Genomic DNA, 20,352 nt, shown 5'->3' with positions numbered 1-20,352 from the left:
CGATTAATCCATCTCGTTAATAATAATAATAATCTTATTGTCATAACCATAGTCCAAATAAACATATCGATTAATCCATCTCATCAAAATCTGTTAGGTCCAATAATTTCAATAGCCATTATTCCATTATCCCTATTAATTCCATCTTCCATCTTCAATAGTCCTGTTAAGTCCAGTAATTCAGTGTCCAATCTTCCATTATCAGTATTCCATAATAATCTTGCTGTCATAACCATAGTCATATAATAAGAGTCTGATGGGAATTTCCTCTATCCCAAATATTTTCTTGCCATCAATTCTGAATAAGTTGCTGAAATATTGTTGTAAAGTCATATCTCTGTTCTTCTTTTTTACAAAAATGCACTGGCTCATCTCTTGAGAGTTTTTCCATTGTCACATGGCTGCAGTTAATTCCATATATTTTCTCTATATCAAGCTCCATCACGTCATTCCAGTCCAAAAGATTATCCAAGCCATTGATAACTTTATCTCTAATATCTTCATTAATTTCTTCAGAGATAACGTTAAATTCCAAACAGTAGATTTTATTTCTAATATCCATAAACTCCAGATCTTTTTCCAATTCCACATTTGTTCCAATCTCCAGGGCTTGTATCTTCCCTTTATTTTTTCTTTTCTCATCTCTGATCTCATTCTCCTCTCTCACAGGATCCCCTATTTCTTTAAGCTCCTGCGTCATTTTGCTCAGTTCAATTTTCAGCTCCTTACTGCCCTGTCGCAGGGTTTGTTTCGTTATCTCAATCTCATCCATTATTTTCTGAAACATAATTACTTCCAGATTCTCAGCCACTTTCTTGATTGCCATTTTTAAAACCACGAAAACAAAACAAAACAAAAATAAAGAAGAACCACTTCTTATTTCAGCAACAATTGGGTTAATATTCCAGGCTTGATGACATCACAGTATAAACAGAGCAGCCTGCCTTATCTCTCTATGTTCAAGAATACAAAACAAATTTAGTTCCCAGCATCAAAACAGTTAGTGGCGTCGTGAAGAAGCAGATTCGTCAAAATAAAATAGACCAAAAAGAGAATAGTCCCAGACAATATAATGTTCCTCGGAATAGAAATCCCTCTTCTGTTTATATCTTTAGAATGCACTTCCAGGACAGCTTTTTGCAATAGAAACAGAGATAAGCTGTTAATTTCGTGAATAACAGAGAAGAGTTATAGCTCACCCAGAAGTTCTTTAAAGCTGATTCATTTGACAAATCTCTTTTTGCTGCAACAATTTAAACCAAGTAAAAAAAATAATAGAAAGAAGGATGCTTGCCTGTTAGTCCGTCTTCTCTTTGAAGAAAAGATAAACATATCGCATTAATCAGATAGAGCTTGTTCGGAAGTCCGTCCGGCATTGCTGGCTGGACCTTTTCTCATAAATTAATGAAATCCAGTCCTCCCAACAAAAACAGGCTTTTGAGGTTGATCTCTACGTTTCTCCCTGCCCGGGAGAAATTTCATCAGTCAAAAAAAAAATGTTCTGACTGATTTATATCTGAATAAGCTTCTTTTGAGGCGGGAGCCCGTCTCAAAAGCAGGCACAAGCGAAGTCACCCTTCCCGGAAGTCAAGATGCCTGCCTAATGTCAATAGGCAGGGAGTTTGAAAGTGTAGGTGCTGCCACACTAAAGGACTGATTTCTTACGAGAGTACTATGTGGAACCAGTAAGACGGTAGGCACATCTTGAATTAGGCCTGACAGCAAATCAGCAACCATTGCATATTTCAGAGCAGAGTTATTATGTGCTGACAGAGTCTTACTCACGTCAGCAATCGTGCTGCAGCATTCTGCACTAACTGCAGCCCCCTGGTCAGACTGTGCTGCCTGGGGATTTCGGTGACCATGGCTGACTGGCTGCCAGGATTTTTTAGTTTTGGTTCGGAACCCTGACCGGTTGTGGGATGCTGAATTTTCTGCCTTACTCATACTTATCTTAAAGTTGGTATCGTATTGCATTTAGTAAATCATCACTGTCTTTTGTTTTTCTATTTGCATTTCATTTACCTCTGACCTCACTCCCTTACATCTATAGAAGCAGCAACTGTGGTTCCATGTGCTCAGCTCAACCCCCTTAAACCCACTGATGATGCACTGTGTTGGCTGCATGATGGTTTGTTTCTTGCCCAATAGTGGTAAAAGAGAATTCACATACTGGGAAGGGTGGTTTCCATTGCTGTTGTTCCCTGTGAAGGCAGACCAAACCATGCATGTTTTCTCTCTGTCAATTATTACTCACTGGAATTGTGTTGGCTGTCAAAGTGAGTTTATAGCAGCCCACAGAGTAGGCAGGAAAGGGCAGAGAATCTTCTTACTCATTTCTCAAACCTCTCTCTGCAGTGAAGGGTCAAGTCCATAAAAAAGTTTGGAGCAGCCACATTAAAAGGCATGGACAGGGAATTCCAGGCAAGGGGTTGCCAACCCTGCTTTAATATGAATATTGTTGCGGAGGATCCCTAGTCATGCCTTACCAACAGCACAATCCTAACCATATCTATTCAGCAGGGCTGTGGAGTCGGAGTTGTGGAGTCAGAGTCGGAAGCAATTTTGGGTGGAGTTGGAAAAAATGTACTGACTCCAACTTCAAAATAAAATTAATATTTTAATATTAATATTAATTTATTAATATTAATACATTAATATACACTTGCCATTTATGAAGGAGTCAGAGTCGGAGTCAGACAGTAGAAAAATTAATATACATTTGCCATTTATGAAGGAGTCAGAGTCGGACAGTAGAAAAATAGAGGAGTCAGAGTAAGAGTCGGACAGTAGAAAAATAGGAGTTGGAGTTGAAGGTTTGACATACCGACCACAGGCCTGCTATTCAGAAGCAAGTCTATGGCACTTAGGCTCTTATTAAGTGTGTTTAGAATTGCAGCCTTCAGGGCCATCCATCTTTACTCCTGAGAGCTTCCTTCTTCCTACAATGGCTGACCTGGCCTGAGTGCACTTCAAACCTTCTTGCCAGAAGCAAGTAGACTACGTTAAATGTTCCCTACACAGTCTCCCTATGCAGGTGAGAAGGAATGATCGTATCACTTCAGCTGCACCTGGGAACACCCTCATTTAGCTAAGATTTCTATCTTAATTTCCAATCAGAATTTTTTTGTTTCTAGTGGTATGCTCCAAGCAACTGTGGTTGACACTTAACATGCTTAATGACATCACTCGGGCCTGCCCCCATGACATCACTCGGGCCTGTCCCTGAAATCTGAAGGTTCTGGATGCTTCTGACCTGGCAATCCTACTCTTGAAGCAAGAAAAGTTGCAAATCCATTTTTTCCACTCCTCCCTGAAGAGTGGGGATAGCATGAAGAAAAACATAATACATGCACTGGAAAAATGTGCTACTGTATAGCCATGCTTTATTCAGAAAAAGTAGTGATTCTGCAAAGAGCAGAGTATGTGCTCTGTCACTCAGGAAAAACATTCTAGTTAATATTCTCTATCAATAGAGATGTGCTAACTAGTTTCTCCCTAGTCTATGCCTTCTAACCTATTCTCTTCTCCATTTCTCACAATGCAAGAGTATAACCTACCTGTTAAACTGATAATAAACAAGAGAAAAATAAAACTGAAGGTGGTGGTCACTCTGGTTAGGCATTTTCATTGCTCTGATGCAGCATTAATATGCAAGGAACTAAGAATCAGCCTATTTAGCAGAAATATTCAATTTCTAATAAACCCTCAAAATATTTATTTATTCAAATTGCATGTACAAGAATTCAGTTTCTGCCATCCACTTGCTATATTTCCCCCGATGTACTAAATAAGCCTGACATTGATCCCAGCCTTTATTGGCAATCAATCTGGAGATTAAAAGAGTAAATATTACATCAGACCTATCCCATTTGAGCATTGTCCCATCAGCGTACATAAGCCTTGTTTAAAGTAAGTACAGAAAAATTATGAGCCCTCACATCCACACAAGTCTCTGTAACCCAAGGTAGATAGGATATGGCAAGGAACCAGAACCCTCCAGAAGATGTGGCTAGTTGCAAGGCTGAACTATGCAGACAATATCAGTTCAGACAATCACTCCAATCAAAAGGAGCGCACATGCATAAAACCCTTTCAAAATAGCTAAAAACCTGGGTAACTTTTTAGCAGAGACAGGAATGCAGAAGCGATTGATTTCAGGTTCCCTCTCCTTCTAAACATCAGAACTGCATGGTTTTAACTTTCAAGAGCCCACAGCTTCAAATGTTAGATTGGGGGAGGCAGGGAAACCCAAGCACAACGTATATTTGTCCATGTGATTTCTCATCCAGCTCTCGTGTGCCTATTGTGTCCCAAGACTAGTAACATGATCAAGAAGCTAGTCTTCATTACAGAGCCTCAAAATACAACCTGCATTAAGATAGGTAATCGTTTTATTAATATAACTGTTCAGAAGAGCAACAGTTCAACTGAAAATTCTTAATTACCCTAACATTTTTGGAACAATTAGTATTTACAAAAATATTAATGTATCCCTTTTTAAAATGTTTGCTTTTTTAACCACCACCAGTCAAGACAAACACTCAAGTCACTATGTCTCAGCCTAGCCTACCACATCGGGTTGTTGTGAGGATAAAATCAGGAGAAGGAGAATCATGTTTGGACATCACCTCAAGCTCCTTGGGGAAAGGGTGGGATATAAATTTAATATTAATATTAAAATCAGTAATAATAATGTAACAATTATACATTCATCAGCAAGGTAAGTACAGAGCCTGAAATAGAAAGAATGAATCAATATAATAACCTGCATTTGCCCTTATTCTAAACGGAACTAGTCCAGTCCTCAAGGACTTTTCAGGCATCCAGGATTTACCCTACCTCTGCAAAGCATGGCCTGCGAAATCAGATACTATAAAGAAGATCTGCTATTATCATAGCTATGAAAGAAAACCAGGTGGTATTTATCTTTTCTTAGTGAGCCCCTGAATCACCCTACTGTGTTGTGTGAAGTGCTCGAAGACAGCAATCTCTCAAACCATAGCCTTCCACTTTTTGATAATGAGGCCACGCTCAGTTTTCCACCTTGCTGAAATCTCTGAACAGGCATCTACTAAAAGGAACACAACCAGCTTTTTGTGTATTATATAAGGGCTGCTGTCACTCTCCAATGACAATGGAGCTAGGACCAGATCAGGAAATACGTGCTGCCACACTATTTCTGAGGCCACAGCGAACACGGTCCGCCAATACGCTCGCATGGGAGTACAATCCTACCACATATATAAAAAAGACCCCCCAGGTGTCGCAACCCCTCCAGCAAAGGGGTGAGAGTGCATAATTCATATGATACAATCTGAGTGGTGTCCAGTGCCATCTAAACAACACCTTTAAAGCTGCCTCTTGAAGGTAAGAGTTTTAAGAGGGGTGGTGGTGGAACCATACCTTTCTCTACAGTGTGTCTAAGATGGTGACACCCAGGTCCCTTTCCCAAGTCTCCTTTATAACAGTGGATTTTCCCATTGTTTTGTCTATCAATAATCAAGGAAGCTGCCCCTTGTAACTCATAAACAGACTAAAAACAGACATTCAAAAAATGATCTAATGTCCTCTCTGTGAACAATGTGCTTCATAAACAAAAGAACCTGTACCACTTGGAACTAGTTAGTGTAGCCATCCCAGTTTGACATGCAGAGAAGCCTCAGATATGGGCTCCTCACGTACTATGAAATTATTTATTTATTTATTATTTGATTTGTATCCCACCCTTCCTCTCAGCCCAGGGGGCAAACAAAAGCACTCAAAACACTTTAAAACATCATAAAAACAGACTTTAAAAGGCATTAAAACAAGACATCTTTAAAAACATTTTTTAAAAGCCTTCAAGACATCTTTAAAAAAGGTTAAAAACATTGTTTTTTTAAAAAAAAGTTTTAAAAACATATTAAAAAGCAATTCCAGCACAGACGCAGACTAGGATAAGGTCTCCATTTAAAAGGCTTGCTGAAAGAGGAAGGTCTTCAATAGGCGCTGAAAAGATAGCAGAGATGACGCCTGCCTAATATTTAAGGGGAGGGAATTCCACAGGATAGGTGCCGCCACACTAAAGGTCTATTTCCTATATTGTGCAGAATGAACCTCCTGATAAGATGGTATCTGCAGGAGGCCCTCACCTGCAGAGTGCAGTGATCGACTGGGTATATAAGGGATAAGATGGTCTTTCAGGTATCCTGGTCCCAAGCTGTATAGGGCTTTGTAAACCGAGACTAGAACCTTGAGCTTGGCCTGGTAGCAAATGGGCAGCCAGTGCAATTCTTTCAGCAGCGGGGTAACATGTTGGCAATACCCTGCCCAAGTGAGCAGTCTCGCCGCCACATTTTGCACCAGCTGACGCTTCTGGACCAACGTCAAGGGCAGCCCCATATAGAGCACATTACAGTAATCGAGCCTACAGGTTACCAGGGCATGGACAACAGTGGTAAGGCTATCCCGGTCCAGAAATGGCCACAGCTGTCTTACCAGCCAAAGCTGGTAAAAGGCACTCCTAGCCACTGAGGTCACCTGGGCCTCTAGTGACAAAGATGGATCCAGGAGCACCCCCAGACTACAGGCCTGCTTTTTCAGAGGGAGTACAACCTCATCCAAAGCAGGCAACTGACCAATTATCTGAACTTGGGAACCACCACCCCACAGTAGCTCCATCTTGCTTGGATTCAGACTCAGCTTATTGGCCCTCATCTACCCACCACCGAGTCCAGGAAGCAGTCCGAGGCTTGCACTGCCTCTCCCGATTCAGATGTTACAGAGAAATAGAGCTGTGTATCGTCAGCATACTGCTGACACCTTGCCCCAAATTTCCTGATGACCACTCCAAAGGGCATCATATAGATGTTAAATAGCATGGGGGACAAGATGGTACCCTGCGGCATCCCATAGCACAACTCCTAGGGGGCCAAAAGACAATCACCCAATGCTATTCCCTGAAAACGACCTTGGAGATAGGATCAGAACCACTGTAAAACAGTGCCTCCAAACCCATCTCACCAAGTTGGCTCAGAAGGATACCATAGTCAATGGTATCAAAAGCTGCTGAGAGATCAAGTAAGAGTAACAGGGTCACACTCCCCCTGTCCTTCTTCCGATAAAGGTCATCCATCAGGGCAACCAAAGCCAATTCAGTCCCATAACCAGGCCTGAACCCAGACTACAATGGGTCAAGATAAGCCCCCCTTTGTTGCGTGGTTTGTACAGGATATATCTGTTAACTCTATGTTTCCCTTTATGCATAAATGCCTCAATTGGGTGGTGCCACTTAATAAAGCAATTCTTATGAATTACTATAGGCAGGACTTGGAATAAAAATAAAAACTTGGGGAGGATTGACATTTTAATTGCAGCTATCTACCCAAGCCATGAAACAGAAAGCAACTTTCAATGCTTAAGCTCCATTCTAATATCTTTGACCAGCTTATTAAAATTCTGCTACCCTTCACTAGAAATGTGAAGGCCCAATTTCCCCTAATTTTTTCATCCCTCCCAAAAACAACAACAAAAAGGGAGAAAACCTTTTTCAAAAACAATTCCAGGTTTTTTTCTAGACCTTCACATCTTCACGCTTCAACATAAGGTCCCAGGGCAGTTTACAACAATACACAACTTTAAAAACAGATAAAACCATTACAATTATAAAACAAGTACAATAATTCCAAATGGAATAAAGCAGTATACATTCAGCAAAAGAGATGGGTCCCACAAAATAAAATATGTTAATTGCCCATTACATTCACCAATAGTGCCTTTGCTGAAGTATCCTAATTTTTGTCTTGTAGAACGATCTCCTTAAGTCTTTTTTATTTTAACTAAGCTCCTAAAAAGGTGCCGAACTGACATTTAAGTCGGTGATTTTTTCTCTCACAAAAATAGTGTGGAAAACACATGCCCAATAAGCATGACACATAAAGAACATTGTTACATTGGAAGTTATGGCAGAACCAGGAACTGAAACCAGACACTCCACACCCCATTCCAAAGATTTTTTTTAAAGTAATCAGCTACCAGCATCTGCACCTGTAACTGTCTGTTCCTTCCCACAAAATGAGTATACACACTGGACCATGAAAAAGACTTTATAGACACATGTCGCTGCTTTATGCCATGTCAGATCATTGTTCCGCTTAACCCAGCACTGGCTGGCAACAACTCTCCAGAGTCTCCGCCAGAGGCTTTCCCAGCCTTGTTACGCAATATTGTTATAAATGGAGCCACCAGGGATCAAACTTAGGATCTTCTGCACTGCAAAGCATGTCGTCTTCCAGAGAGCTAGTGGTAGGCTTTAACACTGTTTCAGTGTCTTGCTGCATGTGAAACCACCTACTAGAAGTTATAAGTAGAAACAGTACTGGCAATAAAGAGAAAACAATAAATTAACTGCAACTTTCTCCCCCTGCCCTCCAAGTAATGAGAATTTTTTGGTAGGCTGCAATCCACAGTCGCCCCATTCTCTATATACAGATAAAGAAGTTGTAGCTCTTTAGATCAGCAGGGTCCAACTCATTTTCCTACTTGCTAAAATTGGGGCAAATGTGTTAACACATTTGCCACATTACAAAAAAAAGTAACTGTTTTGAGGGTAGAAAAATATACAATAATGTTTTTAATTATTTATTGATAGAATCAATGAGATATCTGATATATTTTTTCATTAAGCAGAACAGGGAAATCAGGCATAAAATCAATTAGACTACATCTCAACCTGCCTCCAAATTTCCATCCAATATCCATGACCTATACTTTGATTTCACTATTTTAACCACAGAAAAAGTTGATTCGCAGAGCTACATTGAACAAAAAAAAAATGAAAACAGTTTTGGAATAACTGTATTTAGAACTGTGAACTCATTTCATTTAAAAATATTAGTCCACATCCTAACAATTGAATCATCTTTCAAATGCTGAGTGCTTTGAAGTAACATCTCATTTGTCTCAAAAAGGCACCTCTCCAAAGAAAGAAACCTCACAAGCTCTTGAGATAGTTGAGATGTTAAAGTGAAATGGATCTTGCATGACTTCAAAAACAATTCTGAACTTTTCAAAATGGGAAAAGCAATTAGGACTCAATGACATATCTATTATGGTTAAGGACAGAGGGTGAACACTTTTTTGAACTGGTATATGTGTAAAAATAATGTTATTTTTTATAAAGGTGGTAGAAGTAAAGCACCAGTTTGCCACAGGTCAATTGACATTTCACCACATGGCAACTGTGTTGGACACCAAGGCTTTAGTTGATAATGGGCAGCTGCTTATCACATGACCACCACATGCTATCTTACCACCGGAAGGGAGGAGTGCACATGCAACTGGAGGAACGTAATGCCCTTTACTTCCAAACTTTAGGGGAAGAGTGCCATTGGTAGATAGCCAAAATGATACTTCACACACAAGTAAGATATCAATAGGCTAGGAAGAATTCCAAGGTATGTATAGAAGTACAAAACATCTTTAGGAAAAGGGGGAAGGGAAAAACAAGAACAAAAGAAACTGAAAGTCTGTTCTATTTCTGTAAGGAGGAGGAAAAGAACAGGGAGTGAATGCAGAGTTGAGGAGGCTGGTCTGCAAAGTTGCCCACGCACAGTATGAGCCGTATATTGACTGTTAAACAAATGTACTGGCTCTTGGTTATGAGTGTAGGGAGGAGGAGGAAGCAAGAGGCAGGAGTGGCACAGAAAGGAGTGCTCGATCACAAAGGACAGTAAAAGATGTGGGGGAGAAGCAAGCAAGGAAAAACATGGAAGAGAGGAAAGCAGAAGAGAGGAATTCAGTGGCAACAGAGTAAAGAAGAAAAATGAAGAGAGGAAAGAAATGGGAGCCAAAGCAAGAAAGAAGGAGGGGGATGGAAGCTAGAGACAGAGGTGAGCACTCATGCAGGGTATACTAGAGACAGGGCACCTGCAGCAACCTTTTGTTTTTTCTTGCCTACTTGGCAACCATGCAGTAATCTGCATCCTGTCTTCTTGACAGGACTCCCTGAAAAGAAGACTTGCTTGGAGATCTCTTTGGGTGGCCCTCTAACCTTCCTAGCAATCTTCAGGGACCAAGCAGCAGCTGTTAGGGGGCAGAAGCAGCCTGACACCTAGGGGGAGATGATTCCAAAGGTTGGGTGCCACTACAGAGAAAGCCCACCCTATGGTTGTCATCAGATTTATGTGGGCTGCAAGACATACAGGAAAACCTGATCTAATGATCTTACTGAATGGGCAGGCCTATACAGGAAAAGGCATACTCTTAGGTAAACCAGTCCAGCATTGTTCAAGGCTTTAAATGTCAGCAACATCACCTTCAATTTGATCCAGCAGCAAACTGGCAGCCAGTGCAATGCTTAGCCAATGATGTCACGTCCTTGCAGCTGGCTGATCTAGGGAACAACTTAACTGCTGAATTCTGTGCCAGCTACGACCATCAGATCAACCCCAAGGGAAGCCCTGTTTAGAGCATATTACAGTTATCCGATCTGAAGGTTACATATTACTATCAGTGGAGTCACTGTAGCCAGGCTGTCCTGGTCCAGGAATGGCTGTAGCTGGCACAGCAATCAAATCTGGTAGAAGGTGCTCCTCATCATGGTAGCCACCTCCACTGACAATAATGGATCAAGGAGCACACCCATACTACATACCAGATCCTTTACAGGGAGCGTTACCCCATCCAGATAAGGCAATCTGCCCAGTTTCTGGATCCTAGAACCATTCTACTGCTAAGACCTGTCTTGTCAGGATTCAGTTTCAGTTTTTTGGAACTGATCCAGCCCACCAGAGAGTTCAAGACCTGCATAGCCAAACCTGATTCAGATGTAAACAAGAAACAGAGAATTCAAGTGTCATCTACAGCCACAGGTCTGGAGATACTGTTAGTGTTCCAATACAACACTGCCTTCCCCTTCTATTTACAAGCATCCTTCAACTTGCTTCCAAGAGCAACATCCATCAGCAGCCCCTTCCTCCATACAATAACCTTTTCCTCCCACACAGCCCAGAAGCAATCCTAAACTTACTCACCTATTAATGCTACACTTAAATACCATTCATGCAGCATCAATACTATGTTTCTCTTTCTTTCCATGCCCACTGAGCAGGGATGGGAAATCTGCATCCTACAGATGTTGTCAGAGCGCAGCTTCCACCACCCCAGACTCTTGGCCATGCTGACTGGGGTTAAGGGGCTGCTGGAGTCCAACAAGATCTGGATGCCCATCCCTCCTCTAAAGCAGTCTGCATCCCCACAGGTTAAGCTTGGACCAAGGACTGGATCTCCCACCCACCCCTTTACCCTCACCAAAAAAGCACTACTTAGGACCTCGGTTTACAGGGTTTTCAGCCCCATCACACCACCAGTTGTTAATTTAATACCCCCAACCATAAGAGTTGAATGGCTCAGCCTGTAACCCTATACACACACACACCTGGGAGCAAGTCCCAGTGAACTCATTGGGGCTTACTTCTGAGTAGACATGTACAGAACTGTACCGTCAGACCTTCGCATTGTGATCTCCCACCTCCACCACCACTTCCGCCGCCCTCCCCACATAAACCTCAGTTCCCGCCGAGTTCCCTTAGCCCGCATCTTTGGGAGTAGGCACTAAGGGCACCAAGAGACACCACCTATCTCGGATTAAGATTAATGGTTTTGTTGTTTTTAAGTTTTCTATCAACGTAAAGTAAAGTAGGTCTGGTTTGTTTGCGCCCTTTCCTTCCGCATCCCGAACGTGCCTGGGAAAAGCAGGCGCTAACACGTCTGCGCCCCGTTCTCAAAGAACTCACCGTATCGCGGCGGTCCATGTTTGTCCCGGTGATGTTGGGCGGAACGCGGAGGAGGAGGAGGCGGCTGCCTCAGCGCCCCCAGTTCAGGCACCCCAAACATCAACAGAAGGAGAAGGACGAGAAGCGGTGGGGAGTTCGAGCGGAGCTGAAGCCTCATGGTCCAACAGCGAGCGGGCGGGCAGGTCCTTCCTTTCCCTCCTTCTCTCACATAAGGATCGGTCCTTCGCACCCTCAGCGCTACCCAGCCGCCGCCGATCCTGCTTTCCTTCAACCCAGAGCCCGAGTCCGGAAGAGACGCCCGGTCGCTTGGGCTGCCCGCGAAGCATTATGGGCGCGAACAAAGGCAGCCATCTTGTTCCGCTCGGAAAGGGCACGGCGGGACTTTCCTATCGATGTTCAAAAAGAGAAAGACATGTGGTGGCCTTGTAATGCCACTGAACACCGAGGAGGAGGAGGAGGAGGATAAGTCATCGCAATGGGTTACCCTTCCCATTCACTCGGAGACGGGGAAAGAAGTTGAGAGAGCCTCTTTGGCAGCTCTTGGGGAGGAGGAAGAGAAGGTGGCGGTTAACAGCGCCGTCTCGCTTTCACTTAGTCGATGTTACCAGCTTGCCTTTTAATTTTTTTATTTTTATCCCGGAAGGGCTCTTACGTTGTGCAGAAGTAGCGTGGTAGGGAGAAATTCACCAGATTCATGTGTCCATGCTGAGGAAAGATTGCTGGGTGTTTTTGCCTATATACAGCTGTAAAACGACGCGGAAGCCAAGCCAGATAAAGGTGCAAAGGGGGGTGGGATCCTCTACCGGCTCCTTGGCTCCTGCTGGGAGGAAGGGCGGGATATAAATCAAATAATAAATAAATATACATGTTTACGTTACAAAGGAAAAAAGTCTCATTTTGTTCAGCCTAGTGTGCGCGTTTAGGAGTGCAGCTTAAGGGGATAGAAAGTGCGAACTTTTGATTGTTCAGTAAGCAAATATTGTGATTCGCTTTTATCAGCTGTGCTATTTTTTTTTAAAAAAAGACCTAATACGTTTATCAGTTCTATTCTTCACAGTATTACCATATTACATTCTTAGCCACATTGAGCATTTTCTTCTAAATGGAAAGGAGGAATATAAATGTTTTTTAAATACCTGGTGAGGTGACGTACTGTTATTTATTTCCATTAATACAGATAGGACTCTTGAGGAAGACAAAATTACCCAAGGCCACTAGGATACTTCTTTGCTAAACAATTTGATCCCATGATTGAAAACAAGATGTTAGGCGACAAAAACCAAAGGTACCTAACCCCATCTTTATCACAAAAGGCAAGTGCTGGGAAGGGGGAGGGAGGCATTCTTAAAGGACAGTCTACAAGGAGGAGATGCAACTTCTTATATATCCCAGGGACTTTCCAAGTTTCTCCTCCATCCAGGCTCTAAAGTAGGAGTTGATCTGTATCATAATCTGTCATGAAGGGATAAGCCTATACACCTCTTAGCATTTTCTTTTATCCAGGCAAATGCAGGACTGGCAACAAGCATTTAAAGACATGCCATCTAGTTTGGTCTATACGCAGCTTCTCATAATGGACGGATAAATACTACCCTATTTTAGATTCCCCCATCCCATGTGAGTCTAGAAAACCAGAATGAGGCAAACAAGTGACAATACCTCCCCCCCCCCCGAACCATCCTAAGTGAGCACCTAGTCATAAACAGTATGCTGCAGTTGCTAGCAATTACTAATTGCTATTTTCTTGCCTCTGCTAAGGCAGCCACCCAAAACCTTCAGGCAAAAAAGCACTCCTGACCCAGTGCAGACCACACATGAGGCCTAGAGCAGCATCTATGACCAGTGGGAAGCTGCAGTTTCTACAGAGGGTTGCCACCTTTTTGTTCTGACCGGTGTCTTGCACCTTTCCAGTGTACATTTTGGCCAGTAATGTGACAGATGGTTTAACTTGGTGGATTTTACATTTGCATGACCTAAGATAAAATTCAAATTAATGTCAGCTGTTTTCACATCCCATTTTTCCTCTGAGATAACGGAAGCTCACATAGTTGCTTGCTGTTTTAGCTACCATTTTCTTTCTGTAAATTCTCTCCCCTGCAAAATTATTTCAGAGTACAAAAAACTGTGTTGCATTAAGGAAGTATGGTGACATATTGTTCCCAAAGTGAGACTTGAATCCTTCTAGGACATTTTAGCTTTTACCCTACAGGGCTCCTAACCATAGTGTGATAGTAACACATAGAAGGGAAGGCACTTTGTCAATTTTTGACTGCCTAGATGTGAATTTCATGTGAGGAAAGTGTTGTTTATTGTCTTGGATGATATCACAGGTTTGTTTGGCATCTATCAACTGAATGGGTGGCAGTGGTGTTGCTGGAGGAGTTGGGCACTATTGATACTTAGGCTTGTTGTGACTAAAGTTGTTGTGCAATTGACTCTGAAGTGGCACATGCATAGTATTACAACTGGAATTGCAGGGTTATCTCAGCGGTCTGCCTGAAGTCATTTAAAATAAAATGCGTAACAGAGAAAACCTTCTACAAAAGAAAAAAGGGTAGAAAATGCCTAGCTCTGTTAACGGGGAGACCAAGAAGCCACTTCTTATGATGCTACTGCTGCAGTGGTCCAAGAACCAAGCAGGAAGGCGTTGGATCCATCTGCTTCGATGTGTGCTCTAGAGTTGAAGGGCTATTCCCCACTGCCAAAAATCATTACAGTCCATCTCTAGCACAGGGGTTGCCACCCCTTTTGGGACAATGAGCACATTTGGATTTTGGAGAAAGTAGCATGGGGGCCAGTCACAAAATAGCTGCTGGGGGGGGCATGCCATAACACAAATGACTGCTCCATCAAACAGAACAGAAAACCACAAAATGGTGCATGCATACCAGCCCATCTATGGGAAAAAGGCACCCATACCAGCCACCACTCACAGAGAACTCTTTGTATCTCTCCTCTATTCAAAACATAAGGGAAGGTGAAGGTTCAGTTCTGGCATCCAATGAAATAGTCATGTTTAAGGGTAATGTTCAATACAGGAGAGGCCAAGCCACTGCAAACAGGAACTGAGCAGAGAAAGCAGTCTGTCATGCATTTAGGTTTTTTAGGGAATGTTTATTGAGACTTTTCACAGGCACCACAGGAGGTACTGGTGGGTACTGCGGTGGTGATACCTGCTGTCGAATATTCACTGTGCAGAAACAAAGACCACAAAGAATATACAGTATACCCCAAGCTTGTGAGTCCTATTTAAATAATATATGTATACACATCCAGGATCTACATGTTCTTGGTTATATTTCCTTCCTCAGCAAGAAAGGTATGAGACCTTTTCATGCTTAGCATGAAATGTCACTAGGGCAGAACTAATGTAAATGCAGAATAACTATATATGGTTAGAAGTGAACATGCAAACAAGCCTGTTACTGTGGGAATATCGGGTGTAATTAACAGGGAGGAGAGTACCTGGAAATGGGCATAATTTTCTAAGAAACTCTATTCTTCTGGCCTTTCCATTGTACAATGAACATACTGAAAATCCACACCCTCTCCCATTTCATGCATGATCAGAACATAAGAGTCCATAAGAATTAAATCAGCAATACTGAAGCTCTTTCAGTTACACAAAGTCAGAGGCTCTTTCCTATTATAAATTCACTGAGATTGAAGCAGAATCAGCAAAGTTATGACTGTTAACAGGACGTGGAGTCAGCTGCCAGTTATAAAGACTAATTTCCCCTACTTAGTCATAGATATGTATCAATCAGCATTAGGAGGATCCAGGATTTATGACTGCCCTTCAAATTACAGGTTGAACACTGACTTGGTGAGAAGGGTGAAACACTTTAAGCACTATTGATTTATGTCTTCACAGCTAACAATATACTGGATATACAGCTCTAGCAACTGCATTTTTCTTTAAATTAGAACATACTACCTAGAACACAAGCCCCAAGAGGCACCTGTTCTTCCCACTTTAGCTCCCAACAAACTTGTTTTACCATAGAATTGGTTTTGATTGAACCAAACAACTGCACCACCTGCTGGCTGTCACAGAATAATCAAACAGGTCTATTGCACTGTTTCTCTTAAAGATGTGGTGCTTCTGGAGATTTCTAGTTCAGTTGCCACCCAACACTGCTAGCCTTTTAATCTATTTGGGTGTAACAGTTTCAAAAGGGCTACAAATTTATGTTTTTGCAGCCATCTATTTTTTTAAGCATGGAATGAGATCAGTCAGTAGTGAGGACTGTTGACACCTACAGGAACTCCCTACTCCCCCCCCCCAACTATCCTAATTAGATTTATAAATTCAGCTCCTAATAACTGAACATTCATTTTTATGTCCCTGGTCATTGCTAGTAGGTTGTCTATTCAGAAGCAGCAGCACAGCAGCAAGCCTCAAAGTTTGGTCTAGTAAGGTCTGGTATACTAGTCCTGGAGGGGCAAGATCTGCAAAACCTAACACACAGGATGGAAAAGCAAAAGGCAACCCTTTCTTTTGAAGCAAATTTATTGCAGCACATCCTTCACTATTCATGTCAACTCAAAAGTCATTGAAAGGCAGTGGTGACAACTAATGAGCAAATGACCCAGTGCCTGCAGGAAGAAGGGGACTACCATTGTCCAGGGAAGAGGGAGAGCCATCTGCTGCAGCTGCCTGCCTGCCTGCCTGCTTGCTTGCTGCTACTGGGCTACCACCACCGCCCTCTCCCTGTTGGACTTCTGTGCTGCAGGTTGCCACACCTTGCAGGACCAGGCTGTTGCTGATTTCGTCCACGTGTCCCTTCCCTGGAGGGGATACATAAGATGACTGGCTGAGGTGGCTCCTGCTTTGTAGATTTCCTGGCTTTTTGTGGGACTGGCAGGTCTTGAGTTATGTGCCTGGGAGAGAGGACTCAGAACCAAGCGGGGAGACTTGAGGGGGTCCCAATTAGCGTAGTGACAGGTAGAGGGCAATATGGCATTGTGAGGACTTGCCAGGTAAGGGGAACGCAGCCCAGGCAGTTAACGGCTGTGCCTTGTTCCAGTCCTCCCCACACCTGCAAGTTTGTTGGTTGCCCTATCAGCCAGCTCTCAGACCTCCAGATCTGCTCCTAAATGCCAGATTGGTACATAATAAGATCTCCCTCATTCATGATTTAACTGTGGATGAGGCAGCCGATCTGGCATGTATAACTGAGACCTGGGTGGGGGAGCAGGGAGGAGTCAGTTTCTCCCAGCTATGTCTGCCAGGGTACTTGGTTCAGCATGAGGGTAGACCTGAGGGTTGGGGAGGGGGGTTGCTGGGGTCTATAGGAGCTCCATCTCCCTCTGCAAGCACCCTGTCCATGTGACTACTGGTCTGCAGTGTTTGTACCTTGTGTTGGGTCAGCAGAACAGGTTGGGGATTCTGTTGGTGTACCGCCCACTCTGCTGCCCAACAGACTCCCTAGTTGAGCTGACGGAGGTGGTCTCAGGTGTACTGTTGAGATCCTCCAGACTGTTGGTTCTGGGGGATGTCAACATCCATGCCGAGGCCACCTTATCCAGGGCGGCTCAGGATTTCATGGTTTCCATGCCAACCATGGGACTGTCCCAACATGCCATTGGCCCAACACATGTAGCAGGGCATACTCTAGACTTGGTTTTTGCAACTGGACATGGAGATGGTGATCTGAATGTGGGGGGGCCTTACATCAGTCCCTCTGTCATGGACAGATCACTGCTTGCTGAAGTTTAGACTTACAGTGGCTTTTCCCCTCTGCAAGGGTGGGGGACCTGTTAAGTTGGTCCTCCCCCAGAGACTAATGGATCCGGATGGTTTCCAAAGGGCTCTGGGGAGTTTTCCAGCTAATAGGGCTGGCACTCCTGTCGAAACCCTGGTTGAACTATGGAATACAGAAATGACCCGGGTGGTTGACATGATTGCTCCTGAGCGCCCTCTCCTGTGTAGAGCTCATACAGCTCCATGGTATACCCTAGAGCTGAGAGCGATGAAACAGTATAGGAGACGGCTTGAGTGCAGATGGAGACGAACTCCTGGTGGATGCAATTACACACTGGTATGTGCCTATGGTAAGCTGTATTTAGGGGCAGTGAGGGCAGGAAAAAAACAATATTTTACTGCCACTATCAAATCATCAATCTGTCACCCAATGGAGCTCTTCAGTATTGTCCGGGGGCTATTACATGCTGGCCCCAAAGACATGGTAGAACCATCTGAGGCCCACTGTAATGAATTTGCTAGACACTTCCAGGATAAAATCTTTAGCATCTGCCAGGACTTAGAGTCCAGTGTTATAGCAGGTGAATCAAGCGGGGTATCCAGAGCACAGCCTTGTCCCAATTTATTGGATGAGTTTTAGTTGGTACAGCCTGAGGACATTGACAAGGTGCTTGGACAGGTTCATGCAACCACTTCTGTGCTGGATCCTTGCCCTTCTTGGCTAATAAAAGCTAGCAGGGATGGAACAGCCGGCTGGGCCAGGGAAGTGATTAATGCCTCTCTGCGAGAGGGGGTGGTCCCTGGCTGCCTGAAAGAGGCGGTAGTGAGACCACTCCTGAAGAGATGCTCCCTGGACCCAGAAAATCTTAATAACTATAGGCCGGTAGCAAATGTTCCATTCCTGGGCAAGGTCCTGGAATGAGTGGTGGCAGGCCAGCTCCAGACACTTTTGGGTGAGACCCATTATCTGGATCCATTTCAGTTGGGTTTCAGGCCTGGGTTTGGCATGGAAACAGCCTTGGTCGCCCTGTATGATTACCTCTGTCGGGAGAGAGACAGGGAGAGTGTGACTCTTTGATCTCTCAGCGGCTTTCGATACCATCGACCATGGTATCCTTCCGGGAAGACTGGCTGAGTTGGGAGTGGGAGCGACTGCATGGCAGTGGTTCCGCTCCTACTTGGCAGGTCGGCTCCAGAAGGTGGTGCTTGGGGAACATTACTCGGCACCCTGGACTCTCCGGTATGGGGTTCCGCATGGGTCAGTTCTGTCCCCCATGCTGTTCAACATCTACATGAAACCGTTGGGTGCAGTCATCCGGAGCTTTGGAGTGCGTTGCCATCAGTATGCTGACACACAGCTCTATTTCTCCTTTTCATCTTCTTCAGGTGAGGTTGTCAATGTGCTGAACCAGTGCCTGGCTGCGACAGTGGACTGGATGAGGGCTAATAAAGTGAGGCTCAATGCAGAGAAGACTGAGATGCTGCTAGTGGGTGGTTCTTCTGACTGGATGGTGGATGTCCAACCTGTCCTGGATGGGGTTGTACTCCCCCTGAAGGAGCAGGTTCATAGCGTGGGGGGTTCTCCTAGAACCATCTCTATCACTTGAGAATCAGGTAGCCTCGGTGGCACAGAGTGCCTTCTACCAACTTTGGTTGGTGGCCCAGCTATGCCCCTATCTGGCTTCAGTTGTCCATGCTCTGGTAACCTCCAAGCTAGATTACTGCAATGCACTCTGCATGGGACTGTCTTTGAAGACGGTTTGGAAGCTGCAGCTTGTGCAAAATGCAGCAGCCAGATCAGTAACAGGGACCAGACGGTTCAAACATATAAAACCGATTCTGGCCCGCTTGCATTGGCTGCCTGTATGTTTCCAAGCTTGATTCAAGGTGCTGGTTTTAACCAATAAAGCCTTACATGGCTTGGGACCACAATACCTGATGGACCGCCTCTCACGACACAAACCCACCCATACACTACGCTCAACATCAGAGGCCCTCCTCCAGGTGCCTACTCCGAGGGAAGCTGGGAGTCTGGCAACAAGGGGGAGGGCCTTCTCAGTGATGGCCCCCAAATTATGGAATGATTTTTTTGATGAGGTGCGCCTGGTGCCAACACTGTTATCTTTTCGGCACCAGGTCAAGACTTTCCTCTTCTCCCAGGCATTTTAGCATGTGTTTTTAACTTGTTCTATTTATTTTGTTTTTTGTGTTTTAAAAATAGTATATTTGTTTTTATTGTTTTAACTACTGTAAACCGCCCAGCAAGCTTCGGCTATGGGGCAGTATATAAATGTAATAATAATGATAAAATTTGATTCATTTGCCTGCTTGACTATTGAAAAGATTCAGTGCATGCTGTTAGCAGAAGCCAAACCCAAAGCATCACCTATTTTATTTTTTAAGTAAACATTCACAGGATTGTAGTTATTCCTACATTCTACAATATTTGCCATTTAGTGGTGGAGTACACGTGCTACAAAACTATTGACAATCTCCCCCCCCCCATTTGTCACAGCCATAATGGAGCCAAATGCCATATGGTCTCCACCATTATGCTGAACTTCATCTGCTCTTTCATATTTTAGCAGTCACCAGGCTATACTTAACATTGTTGGCACAATTTCCCTGGCAAGTATTTGTTTTCAGCAGCACACTTTTGTGACTCTAGCATATGCTATAGCCTTTGGGCCCAATGCAGAGAAGGTTGAGAGTAAAGCATAAATGCATGTTACAAGTGACCTGAACCGAGGGGGGGGTGATAGACAGAAATACAATCTATTCTTGCCTCTGTTGATTGCTCCTCTGTGTTGTTTTTACAGGCTTTGCTCCTCCCTTCTGCTCCTGTCTTTGTTCTCAGTTAAGTAATGA

General features: G+C 43.7%; 1 protein-coding gene across 3 annotated transcripts in view; it reads right to left on the bottom strand.

Moving 5' to 3' along the window:
• Positions 1 to 13,079, bottom strand: part of ADAM17 (ADAM metallopeptidase domain 17) — a 41,631-nt gene extending 28,552 nt beyond the window's left edge. For 2 of the 3 annotated variants that reach the window (XM_061622803.1, XM_061622804.1), the window contains exons 1-2: positions 12,914 to 13,079; positions 11,778 to 12,597 (exon numbers count right to left, since the gene is read on the bottom strand). In XM_061622803.1, the coding sequence (XP_061478787.1) occupies positions 11,778 to 11,934 (157 nt within the window). In that variant the 5' untranslated portion in view covers positions 11,935 to 12,597; positions 12,914 to 13,079. The remainder of the gene's footprint in view (positions 1 to 11,777; positions 12,598 to 12,913) is intronic. The other variant, XM_061622805.1, reaches the window with a different exon arrangement.
• Between the last annotated feature and the right edge of the window lie 7,273 nt (positions 13,080 to 20,352).

This window comes from Rhineura floridana, chromosome 4 (assembly GCF_030035675.1).
Source record: "Rhineura floridana isolate rRhiFlo1 chromosome 4, rRhiFlo1.hap2, whole genome shotgun sequence".
NCBI lineage: Eukaryota > Metazoa > Chordata > Lepidosauria > Squamata > Rhineuridae > Rhineura > Rhineura floridana.
This window is presented reverse-complemented; position numbering and strand designations above follow the sequence as displayed.